This window comes from Sceloporus undulatus, chromosome 2, assembly GCF_019175285.1.
Source record: "Sceloporus undulatus isolate JIND9_A2432 ecotype Alabama chromosome 2, SceUnd_v1.1, whole genome shotgun sequence".
NCBI classification, from domain to species: Eukaryota; Metazoa; Chordata; class Lepidosauria; order Squamata; family Phrynosomatidae; genus Sceloporus; species Sceloporus undulatus.
This window is the reverse complement of record NC_056523.1, coordinates 64,349,816-64,363,648: the sequence shown is the minus strand read 5'-3', so window position 1 is coordinate 64,363,648 and position 13,833 is coordinate 64,349,816. Positions and strand designations below refer to the sequence as shown.

The following is a 13,833-nucleotide window of genomic DNA, read 5'->3' as shown; positions in this document are numbered from 1 at the left end:
GTCCATGTGAGCTCAAGTCGTCATATGGCAAGATCACATATGGGGCGGGAGGACTGTAATATTTACCAAGTAATAATAATCTTTTCTGAACAAATTTAGAAAATCCACATACAATCATACAACAATTTTATAAGTCCGAAATTCCTGTCTCATCTTCCCTGTTTTTTTTAATTGTGAGGGAAGCCTTCCATAAAGATTGTCTGATTTTTTATTCAGTTTGTCAGTGACTTCACTTGACCAGCACTTAAAAGTACATTCAGTTGTAAAAGGTAAATGTGTTACCTTCCTGGTTCAGTGAGACAAAATGCTGCAATGTACTCCCCCGAAGCCAGTTTGGGTAGATACTTTTTCTTTTGTTCCTTAGTGCCTGCAATAAGGATCCCCTACCCCCAAAAAACAATAGCAAATAGACCATTTACTACCATATATTTCATCCTGTGAAGCAGAAGTTCTCTCAGTTAATGATTTTTAAATGTGTGTGTGTGTGTGTGTGTGTGTGTGTATCTTTTCCATGCACATATAGTTATAGGTTACCTATATACATTTATACTTATATGTTCTATCTCATACCAATGAATAAATATATCTATATCTCAGTTACTAATTTAAAGGTGAACACCACATTATTCTTTACATGTCATTACATAGGTATAAACACTTTAAAGCAGCATGCAGGATTGTTTTTCTACAGTCATTAAGAACTTCGGTCACTGGGTGAACCAATCCTTCTGTTTAGAGCAAAGAGAAAGTTGAGATTTCTTCCCTTTTAATGTTCCAACAGCTAATGTCTCGTAGACCATTGTCAGTTTGCAGACCACCAGTTTGAATAGCACTGATCTAAAGAAATATGTGCCAATCTTATACGTTTTTGAAACCATATGGCACAATACGGATTGTATATTGTTCTGCGCTAGACTGCAAATAGTTTTAATCCACATTGAACAGTGGTATCAAAAATACAATTTCCTGGACAAAAAAAAGTCTAAGAGGATTGAATGCCTCAAATCAAATTTGTCACTTTTTCAGTGTTTTCATTGTAAATGTTCAACTGAATTAAGACTATCTGTTAAGACCACAGTGCTTCTACTTCAATAATCAAATTATGCATTTGTAATGCATCTAAAGAAGTAAACTTAAGTCTATGAAAGCTCATACTGCCAACTTCTTTCTTTAGTTAGTCTCAAAGGTGCTACAAGATCTCTCTACATAGTATTCTTCAGACTAACATGGCTTTATCTTTGAATAATAAAACTGCCTAGACACATATTTGAGTGTACCCAAAAAAATTCATGGCTTTGATATATCCCAGCTGTAGAGCTCTTTACCACAAACACTAATAATGCATAACTAGTGACATAGGAGTTACCTTTAGCCCTATAGCTTGGTGAGCTGCCAAAGTTACTGCAATAGCCCCATCCAGAGAAGTGATTTCTCCTAAACGTGCATACATTGTATTTGAAAGACCAAGGCCACCTTAAAAACAAAAACAAAAGAACTCTGATCATCGCATAGCATTTTGCTGATTCAGCATTTTCTCCTTAACAACAAAAACAATAACATTTTTCCTGTAATGACAACAACTTGTGATCTTAAGTATGCATCCTCGGAATTGTTCTCTGAAATTACAAGCATCTGTTGACTTAATACTTTCCCACAAAGTCTCCCCCTGCAATTTTTAATAAGAAGCAGGAATATTAGTTATATGTCCATATTTGAACAAGACTTTTGAGAAAGGATTCTTTTGAAAAGGATCACAGGAGAGGAGGAAGCCATTCAGGAGGACTGGGGCAGAAAACACAGAGAAAGAGAGATGAGGGAAGTGGGAACACGACTGGAGAGGAGATGCACATGGAATGAGCCGAGAGAAAGAGAAAGCAGCAGCATTTTTAGCGGTGGTAAGAGAAGGAAAGAGGAGGGGAACAGCAGGAGATATCAGCCATGTTTTTGTGGCCTTGAGAAGAGAGTAAAAATGGAGAGACCAATTTTTAGAGAGGAGGAAAAGCAAAAGCATAAGAATTTATGTGGATACTGCAAATCACCGTCTTGTATTCAACAAGCAACAACAGGTTCTGAATTTTTTGGGTGGAGTCTTCAGAGTCTAGGTGCCCCATTAATAGGTCTGGAGGACTGTATGTGGCCCAGTGGCCACAGCTCACCCGTGTCCTAAGGAATTTCAGCCCCATATCCTCCTACCTGCTGACTCAGTGATGGTGAATGTTTTAGAGTGCCCAAAGTGCTACTCAAAACCCACTTATTTATCACAAAGTGCCATGTCCCTCTGGCTTTCGAGGAACGAACTCTGAAGAACTTTGTGCTGGGGTGACGGCATGTGTGCCCATAGAGAGGGCTCTGAGTGCCAACTCTGGCATCCGTGGCATAGGTTCACCACCACTGCTCAACAGCTGTACTGCAGAGTTTATTGCCTTTTAAGAATGAAGAGAGAATTGGTGGTCGCACATAGGTTAACCAACCACAGGGATGTTGTTTTCTTTCCATCACAAAATGTAATAGCTTGTTTCAAACCTGTTGGCACCCTAGAGTGTTTGAAAAAAGAACTCCTATACCTGAAGAAGACAATACAGTCGTCCCTCCACATTTGTGGCTTTGACTTTTGCAGATTTGATTATTCACAGATTTTATTAACATGTTCTCTCTAGGAATATCTAGGTCACCCAATGAAACTCTGTGGTCAGCTTTAACCAAAGGTTGTACTGAAGGACCTAGGGATTCCTAGAGAGAAGACTCCACTAGGCATTTGTAGCTCCTCCAGCACAATTGTGTAAATTTACAGCGCTTCATAAATAAAGGTTAATAATAATAATAATAATAATAATAATAATAATTCTATGGTCAATGTCTAGCAGATGTTGACCACAGAATTGTGCTGGAGGACCTAGAGATTTCTAGAGAAGTGTTATCTCAGGTAAAAACATAGTGTTTTTGTTATTTGTGGCTTTTCCACATTCATGGGGTTCTTGCGCTCCTAACCTCAGCAAATGTGGAGGGATGAATGTACTCTAAACAGAACAGCTCTGCATTACAGGCTCAAATGAGCAAGAAACAGACCCCAACACAGAAATCAATATATTTATTTATTTATTTATTTGGAGACAGTTCTGTAAGGCCTCAGCATGGATTCAAAGGGAGGGGGGAATACCATCCTGAATTCTGGTCCTACCTAAAGTACACCCAATGAATCAATGAGATTTACCTATGTGTTGACTTACCATTCAACAATTCATTCTACCCTAGTTGGGAGTAACCAACAGGATTCCAACCAACATCTTCAATTATGGCTATTTTTACTGTTCATAAAAAGGACTAGCTTCTTCTCTCCTAGGAATGTGTTCAATGATGTTCATTGGGATTTGAATGAAAGAAAAATGGACTTACTTAAAAAGGACGTCCACTCTCTTCCCTGCCTTGTCCAATATCCAGCTTAAAAACAGCACCACTATATATTCCGATACACATAGTAGCTTCTAAATTTACAAGGAAACACATACTTTTACTTCTCACTTTATCTTATGGGGATGGGGAGGAGAGATACAACCCAAGGTGTGCTTGTCATGGAAGAACGAACCATGAAGGTCAATTTTCTGTACACTTTTACTTACCATACTCCTCTGGAATCTGCATGCCGAAGAGCCCCAGGTTCTTCAGTCCATCAAGAGTTTCTTGTGGAATTTTAGCATCATGGTCAATTTTCTTAGAATCCACTAAAAGACAATGACATATAGATACACAGTAAACAGGAAGTATGGGTGATATTTATTTAGAAGGGGAAGGAAACTGAAGTGTGCAGCATCAGGTCATTTTAACAGTGTGACAAAATGTGTAACGTGGCCACTCAATTCACTCTCCCAATTATTTTTTCATATTCATGGTGTGTAAGGAGCTAACCAGACAGCTTAACAGGGAAATGTGACATCATTTTGACCTAGGCAAAACAGTAGGTGAAATCCTTTTTAAATGATTTCAGCAATCAGCTACATTATGTCATAATCCTATCTGAAGTATAATTTATTTCCATTAGAGTACAAAAATGCAAGAGGATTCTCAGCAATAATACAAGAAATAAAGACAGGAAAGCAGTTTAAGATAAGATGCACAGTGGCAGCATGATTGACAGTTCTTTGATCAATGCTGCTTTCATGTTTCTGTTAACACAATTGGACATGGAAAGAATGCAGATAGGCAACAAGGTGCAATCCCAGTGTTTTATTGTTAGCACTGTAATACTACCTATATTGATCAGTGGTTCATAACCTGGAGTTCACAGACCACATGAGTTTCTGTAAAGCAGAAACAAAAAGAGATGGATCTTCCCCTCTTCAATTTTCTTTTTGTTTCTTTGAAATTTGTTTAAACGCATTTTTCATTGGAAGAGGCAGGAAGCTTTCATCAGGTTGTCAGGTGGATCTATGTTCTAAAAAAGGTTAAGAACCTCTGTTACAGAAGAAAATAAACTCATGAAAGAACTTCACAGAAAAAGAGCTTCAGAAAACAGCAGTGTACCTTCTTCTCTGAAGAATTTTTCCACTGGCCCCACAAACTGATTGATTTCTTCCAATTCTTCATTGCTAATTTCAGGATATGGAAAAACCTCCTCCTAGAATGACAGATTTTAACAAGACTTAAAAGAACAACAACTTTGTTAATATACAAAACTCTCAGACACTAGATTTAACATTACTTCACAAGTGGTTAGATAACATTTGCCTTGGCACAGGTATTTTGTGTCCATCTGAAACACGAAAAAGGTCACTTACTCTTATATACCAATCCTTATATATCATCCTTGCATTTTCTTCCATTTTGCCTTCTTTGAAGTTGAACCCTCAGAAGTTTCTGACTGGTCTTTGAACTCTTGAGATCAGAAGTGATTTAGGGCTTTGTCAAAAGAACAGCTTAAAAAAGACACGTAACTGTATGTGCTTCATCCCCTCCTCAGTTTTCTCTTTAAACTAGTCAGGTCTCTTTCAGAATTGTATTGATTTAAATATACAAAACTCTCAGACACTAGATTTAACATTACTTCACAAGTGGTCAGATTGTTTGGGAACTGTCCACGGGCAGTTTCTGGGGAAAATAACCTTGCTTGCACTTCTCTCCCCTACAACCAAATATTGGCCCAAACGTCTCAACCTTAATGTGACTTAACGACAAGTGAGTCTGTCATTCTTGGTTTGTGTCAGTTTTGCATGCACTAACTCTTTATTCTGATCATTATTTACAATCCTCTTGTTAATTTCATTTTAGATTAACAGCTCCTTAAAGAAAAGTAATATAGTAGGCATGTGAAAAAACTACTAAGGACAAGAATAGTATTAGCTGGGCCTGGACCTCCCCCAACCCAACATACTAGTATAAGTATCTTAAGCCGTATTATAAGTACATGTTTCTTGAACACTTCTTAACTATATAATAAGAAGGGAAGGTGAGGGAAGGGAAGGGATCACACATTCCTTTAACTTCAACTGTACTACTTTGTTTGAAATATCCAGCATCATCCATTTGAAACAGAATTTTAGAATACCTTATCAATAAAATCCCAGGAAATTGAAATATGTTGTGTCATCTTAAGGGAATTTTATAGTGCTGAGAGTATATGGTCTGAATAGTACAAACAAAAAAGTACCCTGCTTAGAAGAGTTATTTTAGTTTCTTTTCCATACTTCTGTCCCTGTTGCTGTTTTTGTTGTTGTTGTGTGCCTTCAAGTCATTTCCAACTTAAGGTGACCCTAAGGTGATCCTTTCAAAGGGTTATTTTTTTTTAAGTTTATTCAGAGGTTTGCTGTTGCCTTCCCCTGAGGCTGAGAGCACGTGGCCTGCCCAAGATAAGCCAGTGAATTTCATGGCCAAGCTGGAAATCAAAGCCTGGTCTCCAGAGTCATAGTCCAATATTCAAACCACTCTGTCACACAGTCCCCTATGCCCTGCAAAAAGCCACCTATGATAGAATACCACATAATACAGCATGGAGAGCTTTTGGGAAAAAAGAAACCAGGCCTTAGATATCTTGTGCAAGTAGAGGCTGCATGCGGAAACTCTGTTATGATTTAGCTGATCTGTTACACAAGCATTTAAGCCACTACAGTCACCCAATAAACACAAATAACCATGTGGATACTTAGCAAGGGGGCCTGCTGTAAGCAGCAGACTGGCCTATCAAATCTTCTGTTTGCTCAGAATACTGAGAAATTTGAAGTGAACCCATGAACGTCCAAAACAGAACAATAATATAAAGCTAATAAAGCCACTTCAAACAAAGTGGTATCAAAGGTCAGAAGTTCTGATGTTATCAAATAATCCTGCTTAGTCATTTTTTTGAACACCCACAACTGTAAAAAAGGTAAATACACACACAAAGAAGGATAGTCTTGTGATTAAACCCAAATGAAGGAACTCTCTGAAACTTTTGAAACTTGCCAAGGCTGGAGTATTTTTGCAGTATTATTTGTAATATTGTGTTATCTTTTTCTGGATAGGTCTAGAAAGGGTTAAATGTACAGAATAAAAGATATGTTGGAACAGCCATGTATACATTTTATGTATTCATTTATGCTGTTTGTAGACCATTCCCCAGCAGAGCATTCTCAGCATGTCATACATAGCAAAATAACAGTCTCCTTCCTTGTCTCAACATGTAACTCACATATTAGTGACCTGTGCAGTGTCCCACCTTCCCCCAATAGACATGTACCTCCTGCTTCTCAAGTATCTACCAGGAACTGCCTGTTTACTACGTCCGTTGCACAGTCCCTTCCACAGGTAAGAGCTGTTACTTACAGCATCTGCAATCCTCTCTTCATTGCCTGACATGCTTTACTGCACCTTCCTATGGTGATTATAGAAAAGATGCCGCAAGCTCTTGAAAGAACATCACCTTACAACATCCAATATGTCTATTCCTGTTCTGAAGGGGAAATTATAGACTGTTCTCTGCATCAGGCTTGTACATCCCCAATCAGCCAGGAGTCACTACCATGTTGGTCCTATTCAATATCCATGTCTTTAGCTTTGGTATCAAGAGAGCATTCTACAATGGCCATCTACTCACACTGATCCACACATGGGCATCATGAAGATGTGTAAAGCTCTGACTAGTAACACACTATTCAAATACAAGATGCTCACCAAAATGAGACAGATTTGGATATTAGTTATCCAGATTGGACAGATATCCATCCCTATATTATGGGACCAGCCTCCCCTCCCCTCCGGTCCTGAAGCTGCTCCCCTTCTCCAGCAGACTATTAGTATTATTATGTGAATGATATCATAAACGTCTTTCAGTTGCAGTATCAAGATAGCTAACCTCTAAATCCTGAGAAGCCCATCAGCAATGGGCAGCTGCCCAAAAGCACCTGCAAGACTTTAAATTATGTGGTGGTATCTCAATAATACCTATTACATTTCAACAAATTTCATATCTTCCACTATTCTAGAAGGCATTCAACTGGTGTCTGTCTCACAGGTTGTACTGGAACTGACTTAAAATTCAAAGATATAACCATGTTAAGTCTGTAGAATCAGTATGTAGAAAGATCTTGTAGCATCTTTGAGACTAACTAAAGAAAGAAGTTGGCAGCATGAGCTGAATTTGAGGAAGTAGACTGAAAGCTCATGCTGCCAACTTCTTTCTTTAGTTAGTCTCAAAGGTGCTACAGAATCTCTCTACATACTGGAACTGACTTAGACAGTAAATATATCTGCAGGTAGCTGTGTTTGCTGAGTAGCAAAGTACAAGAACATTCAAGATCTACACTTAAGACAGTGTGTTCCTTGATAACAAAAGTAAGAATTCCTGTGAACACTTGTATCACCAACCCATCATGCACTGCATGCAGACATGGAACTACAAGCAAAAAAACACCAATCAGACTTGGGGAAGGACAAAGCCAGGTTCATCATTTCCATCTCTAGGTGACCACTCTGTATCTTTGCCAAATCTGAATGTTGCAGACCAAAATCCATTATTTTTGTTGGATGATGTCCATCCTGCATTGAGTTTATCTTTGGTTTTGCCAGAATTATTGGGGAAAACTTTCAGAACACTAGTCTGATGTGACCTCTATCCACTGTCACATAAAACTGCTTTATTAAAAGTCAGGGAAGACAGGGAAGCTTTGTTTAGTCATGGAGGGGAAGTAGGTTTTTCCCAGACCTGCCCTATCTGAAATCCATCCAGATTAACTGACTTGGAATCATAATAGGGAATTCTTGACTAAAGTAGCATTGCATTCTCACTGTCACTTTTTCTGAAAGATCCTAACTCAGAAATGGACACTTCACATGCAGGATTGTAGCATTTTATGTGCAAACCATTTATGTTTCTTCATTTGCTCTCTGACTACTTATTAATCTCTATAAAAGAAACTTTTGGGATGTATCTAAAAATAACCATAAAAACATAAATGGTTTGCTTTCAACAAATCCTGTGGTAGAGTTTCAAATGTAGCCAAAGCTCCTGCACAGAGACCAAAAAACAGCACCTATTGCTAGGACATTTACAATCCCCTTGCTCCATTATTTAATCAGAACATGTGAAGTATTTATGTGCCAGTAGCTGACTTGGATGTGTAGCACAGGCACAGAAATACTTACATGAATTATAGCTCATAATGGGGCCAGAAGAGTGTAAACATTACCAAAACCAAGTGGTTTTTAGCAGCCCTTCAGATGAAGTAGTGTTATTTAAACTCCTCTTGAAATGGATGGGATAAAGGTTAAATCTTGGTGGAAATTAATTTACAGTATAGTAGTGATAGGCAATTTGTTGCTGTTTGGGACTCCCAACACCCCTCCTCTGACCTTTTAGAGCAGGGGTAGGCAACCTTTTTGAGCCGGGGGCCGGGTTGCTGTCCCTCAGACAACTGGGGGGCCGAAGCCAAAAAATAAATAATTAAATAATTTTAAAAGAATTTAAATAAATAAATAAACTGGGACAAATGTAGGACAACATTTTCAAATGGTGGACACTTTTTTTAAAAAAGTGGAGGACACACAAAAAAATTTGATTTTTAAAAAAATGTTAATATGTTTCTGAGGTGTCTATAGACAATTGTCCCCCTTGCCCCTGCGCGCGAGAGGCCAAAAGCCCCGGCGGCAATCGGTGGCAGGACCGGGCTGGGGCCGGTCCCAAGGCCTTGCCGGGCCGCATCCGGCCCGCGGGCCGCAGGTTGCCTACCCCTGTTTTAGAGTAACAGTGCTGCCATAATGCTTTGTCCAACAACACTGAAAACTGGATTCTAATATTGTTTTTAGGCTGCTTTTAAGAGTTTCGAAAGAGTGTTTTAACATGTTTCTAAAATGTTTTAATCTTTGTATTCTTTTAAATGGTTTTTATTTGTTCATCACCTCCAGAGTCCTCTTGTGGGCTAGCAGGTGATACAGAAATACCTCAAAATGAATAAAATAAATAATCCCCAAACTGGAAAACTACTAAACAGAACAAAGTAACATTGTGTTACAGACAAAACTCTGGCTGTTGTCACACTGCAGAATTAACAGTTTGACACCACTTTAACTATAATGGCTCCATCCTATGGAATCCTGAGATTTGTAGTTTGTTGTAGCACCAGAACTCTGAGATAGAAGGCTAAGTAGTCACAAAACTACAAATCCCAGAATTCCATAGCAATAAGCCATGGCCATTAAAGCTGTGTCAAACTAGATTCATTCTGTAGTGTAGATGCTGCCCCCCCCCCCCCACATTCCCTTCTCTTTTTGTGTCGTGTCTTTTTAGATTGTAAGCCTGAGGGCAGGGAACCGTCTTTTATCCCCTCTGTTGTAAGCTGCCTGGATTCCCAGTGATTGGGCAGCATATAAATAAATCCTGTTATTATTATTATTCTGTGCCTCTTAAGCATTTAATAAAAAAAAATCTACTTGAAACAAAGAACCAAGTTTCAACAAGCTCAATGTAACATCCTTGGAAAGAAATGTAAGTTCTGAGAAAAGGCTCCTTCCTGTGGCAAATATTCAGCGAATGTATACAGATGTCGTCTTCCACGGTGAACACACACAGTGTGGATGATATACATGCTGTTGTTACCTATGTCAAGAAATTCCATTTGGTCTATTATCACTTATTTAAAGACCAACATTACATAAAAGTACACAGGATTTGCTACAAGTCTTGTAAGAAGTAATATTTGTTTACTAAAGAAAGCACATTTACACTATAAAAGTGTAGTTGTTCTGGCTTCCTAAATTAAACAAGTCGTCGTTTCATCTCTAGGATATAAATTTGTAATCCAATAATAAGGGAAATGAGCAAGTCACACTCTCTCAGCCTCAGAATAAGACAAGGGCAAAATCCCTCTGAATGAATCTTGTTGTGAACTAGCTACTATATTTCTGTTCAGAGCTGCCAGGTTTCAAAGAAAAGAACAGCACATCATGAGTTGTCTACATAATAACGTGCACAAGACGGTCGTGTCCTTGAACTAGATGTTTACACTCCAGGGACAATGTCCAAGCATTTTAAAACATAAGCAGGTTGTAATTACCTCTTTACAAACCTGCTCTGGAAGGAAAAAAATGAGCCCAAACCCTTTTAAGGCCTAAATAACTTAAAAGGCACCGAATCCTGTTTGATCTTGGAAGCTAAGCAGGGTCGCCTCTGGTTAGTACTTGGATGGGAGATTGCAAAGAATATCAGGTGCTGGAAGTTCTGACTTTACTGTTCTGCCTCCTGTTGCATTCTGGGGCTTGTAGTTCAGTGAGGGCTAAGAGCTCCCTGGCTGTGGATTCAAAATCCTTAAACTGCAAATCTCAGAATGCAACAGGCTTCTTAAGTAATTAGATGAGTCCTTCTTTGGATATTTCAACTTTGATCACTTCTGTGATCAAGTGTTTAATCTTGGGAAGAGAAGGTTAAGAGGTGACATACTAGGCATGTTTAAATATTTGAGGGAATGTCACACTGAGGACTGAGCAAGCTTGTTTTCTGCTACTCTTACAGTGCTGCTATTTCACTTTTACTACTATGGCTGCTTCCTGTTGCATTTTGGGATTTGTAGTTCATTGAGGCCTAAGAGCTCTCTGGCTGAGAATTTTAATGCCACTCCTTAAACTGCAAATCCCAGAATGCAACAGGAGGCACCAGAGCAGTTAAAGTGGAATAGCAGTGCAAGTCACTATGCCACGCTGGTGTGATGTCTTCAGTTAGGATGACTCCTGAATTTCCCAGGGTTTCGTTAGACAAGGGTTCCTCTGAGGTTGTTCTCCAGTTCCCTCCTTTGAAATATAGCTTCCAGCACCTGGTATTCTTTGAGGTCTCTCATTCAAGTACTAACCAGAGGTGACCCTGCTTAGCTTCCAAGATCAAACAGGATCCAGGAGCAGTTAAAATGGAATAGCAGCACTATAAGAGTGTAGAGTGGTAATCTAGCAGGACACAGAGCAATGGGTTCAAGCTCCAGGAAAAGAGATTCCACCTCAACATTAGGAGGAACTTCCAGACAGTAAGGGCTGTCGGAGTGTAGTGGAGTCTCCTTCCTTGGAGATCTTTAAACAGAGGCTGGATGGCCATCTGTCCCAGGGGATGCTTTGATTGAGAGTTCCTGCATGGCAGAATGGGGTTGGACTGGATCAGGGCCCTTGCAGTCTCTTCCAACTCTGTGATTCTAATTTGGAAATGTCTCCTAATTCAGGATTATAACCCAAATAAATTAAGCACTGCAAGGGGCAGTTTGAGGACAATGAAACTAAACATATATAGATAACAATCTGATTGACGGATATGCCCCACAAAGGGTAGAGACGGTGTGCTATTTGAACATACAGGGATGTAAATGTTTTATTTGACACGTAACCAATGAAAATGCTAACAAGGCCAATGCGATTTTAGGCTGCATCAATAGAAGTATAGTGTCTAGATCCAGGGAAGTAATAGTGCCACTCTATTCTGCCTTGGTCAGGCCTCACCTGGAATATTGTGTCCAGTTCTGGGCACCACAATTCAAAAAGGACATTGAGAAACTGGAGCCATGTGTCCAAAGGAGGGCGACTAAAATGGTGAAAGGTCTGGAAACCTTGCCCTATGAGGAATGACTTAGGGAGCTGGGGATGTTTAGCCTGGAGAAGAAAAGGTTAAGAGGTGATATGATAGCCCTGTTTAAATATTTGAAGGGATGTTATATTGAGGAGGGAACAAGCTTGTTTTCTGCTGCTCCAGAGACTAGGACCCGAAGCAATGGATGCAAGCTCCATTGAGGAAAAGAGATTCCACCTCAACATTAGGAGGAACTTCCTGACAGTGAGGGCTGTTCGACAGTGGAACACACTCCTTCCTCGGAGTGTAGTGGCGTCTCCTTCCTTGGAGGTCTTTAAGCAGAGGCTGGATGGTCATCTGTTGGGGATACTTTGATTGTGATTTCCTGCATGGCAGAATGGGGTTGGACTGGGCGGCCCTTGCGGTCTCTTCCAACTCTACGATTCTATGTGATTTGTAATTTCTTTGTTCAAAGGACTGTAAGAGCTTGGTTCACTTTGACACTGGGGTCCCAGTAATCCTGGATGTAATTCCTACTGGGGACAGCTGCAGGTAGAACAAAACAAAGGCATGCTTTTCCTTCCCAATGGGCGCTCCTGGGTCTCCCTGGTTAAATGAAATCCCGAACTCTACAAGAATGCTCCTACAGTATGGCTCTGGGGAGCAGGGTCCGGGCATAAAAGCCCACAGGGCGACCTTGGGCAAGGAGTCACACTCTCTCAGCCTCAGAGGGAGGCAATGGCAAAGCCCTTGTAAACAAGTCAGGCCAAGAAAGCGTTACTGCTGAGGCCTACCTTTGGGAAGCTCCCCAGGAAGAGCTCCTTGGCGAAGGCGGGCCGAGGGCAGCCGGTGCGGAGATGCCTGGCCCCGGAGGGCAGCGCAGACCTCGCCGCCCGAAAGAGGAGACCCAGGCGGCTCATGACTCCTTCCTTCCTTGATACTCTGCTGCTGCTGCTGCTGCCCCGCAGGAAGAAACACACTCAGGCGCACGATGATGACGTAAGAAGGCGGCGACCGCGGCCACTACTCAGTCGGCTCCTCCATTCCTCTGCTCAGGCGCACATTGATGACGTATAGAGCTCTATTTGTGCCTGGCTCACTCTGCTGCCCTGCCCACACCAGAAAAACACTCAGGCGCACAATGATGACGTAAGGAGGAGGTGGCGACTGCAACCACCGCCAGTTCCATTGGCCGTCTTTCTCTTCCATAGATTCATAAATGTAGTAGAGAGCAAGCATGCACGGCCTGCGCGCTACCTTCCGGGTCCACTTCGGCCTCCTCTCTTCTCAGAGACAAAATGGCGGCTGTCCATAGGAAATACAGCAGTGCAGTAGTAATGTAATCTTTGGCCGCATCCAGACTGGAGAAATAACCCGGTTTGGCACCGTTTTAACTGCCCTGCCTCAATGCTAGGGAATCCTGGGAACTCTAGTTTTGTGAGACATTTAGCCTTCTCTGTCAGAGAGCTCGGGCCACAATAAACTACAGTTCCCAAGATTCCCTAGCACAGTCTCAAACTGGATTGTTTCTGTAGTGTGTTTTAGACCACACAGCTGCCTTAAGTTTCGGCCCTTTTTCTGAGAGCATGGCTATACAGTAGTCATGAAGAGCTCTTGCTGTGCAAAAGCCGCCACCACACTCATAATACGTTTTTAGGCTTCAAGGTACCACAGACAGACCTCTTTCTTGTTTTTGCTGTGATTAATTGGACTACCACTCTGACCATTTGCATTTTAGGTCAGTTTTTAGATGTTTTAAAAATAAATTCAATTTAATACTCAAACCTTCTATTTGAAACAAGAAAAGCCTTTTTAAAAACTTTGGAACC

The 13,833-nt window shown here is 40.5% G+C and overlaps 1 protein-coding gene across 5 annotated transcripts in view; it reads right to left on the bottom strand.

Annotated features, from left to right (window-relative positions):
* ACAD9 (acyl-CoA dehydrogenase family member 9) overlaps positions 1-13,077 on the bottom strand; it is a 30,391-nt gene extending 17,314 nt beyond the window's left edge. For 2 of the 5 annotated variants that reach the window (XR_006102550.1, XM_042455486.1), the window contains exons 1-5: positions 12,799-13,077; positions 4,519-4,612; positions 3,618-3,719; positions 1,367-1,473; positions 283-383 (exon numbers count right to left, since the gene is read on the bottom strand). Coding sequence is in view for 4 of the 5 variants with exons in the window: in XM_042455486.1 (XP_042311420.1) it covers positions 283-383; positions 1,367-1,473; positions 3,618-3,719; positions 4,519-4,612; positions 12,799-12,924 (530 nt within the window). In the remaining variant the exon portion in view is untranslated. Of the gene's footprint in view, positions 1-282; positions 384-1,366; positions 1,474-3,617; positions 3,720-4,245; positions 4,430-4,518; positions 4,613-12,798 lie in introns of all 5 variants that reach the window. The other 3 variants (XM_042455487.1, XM_042455485.1, XM_042455482.1) reach the window with 3 other exon arrangements.
* Positions 13,078-13,833: the final 756 nt, after the last annotated feature.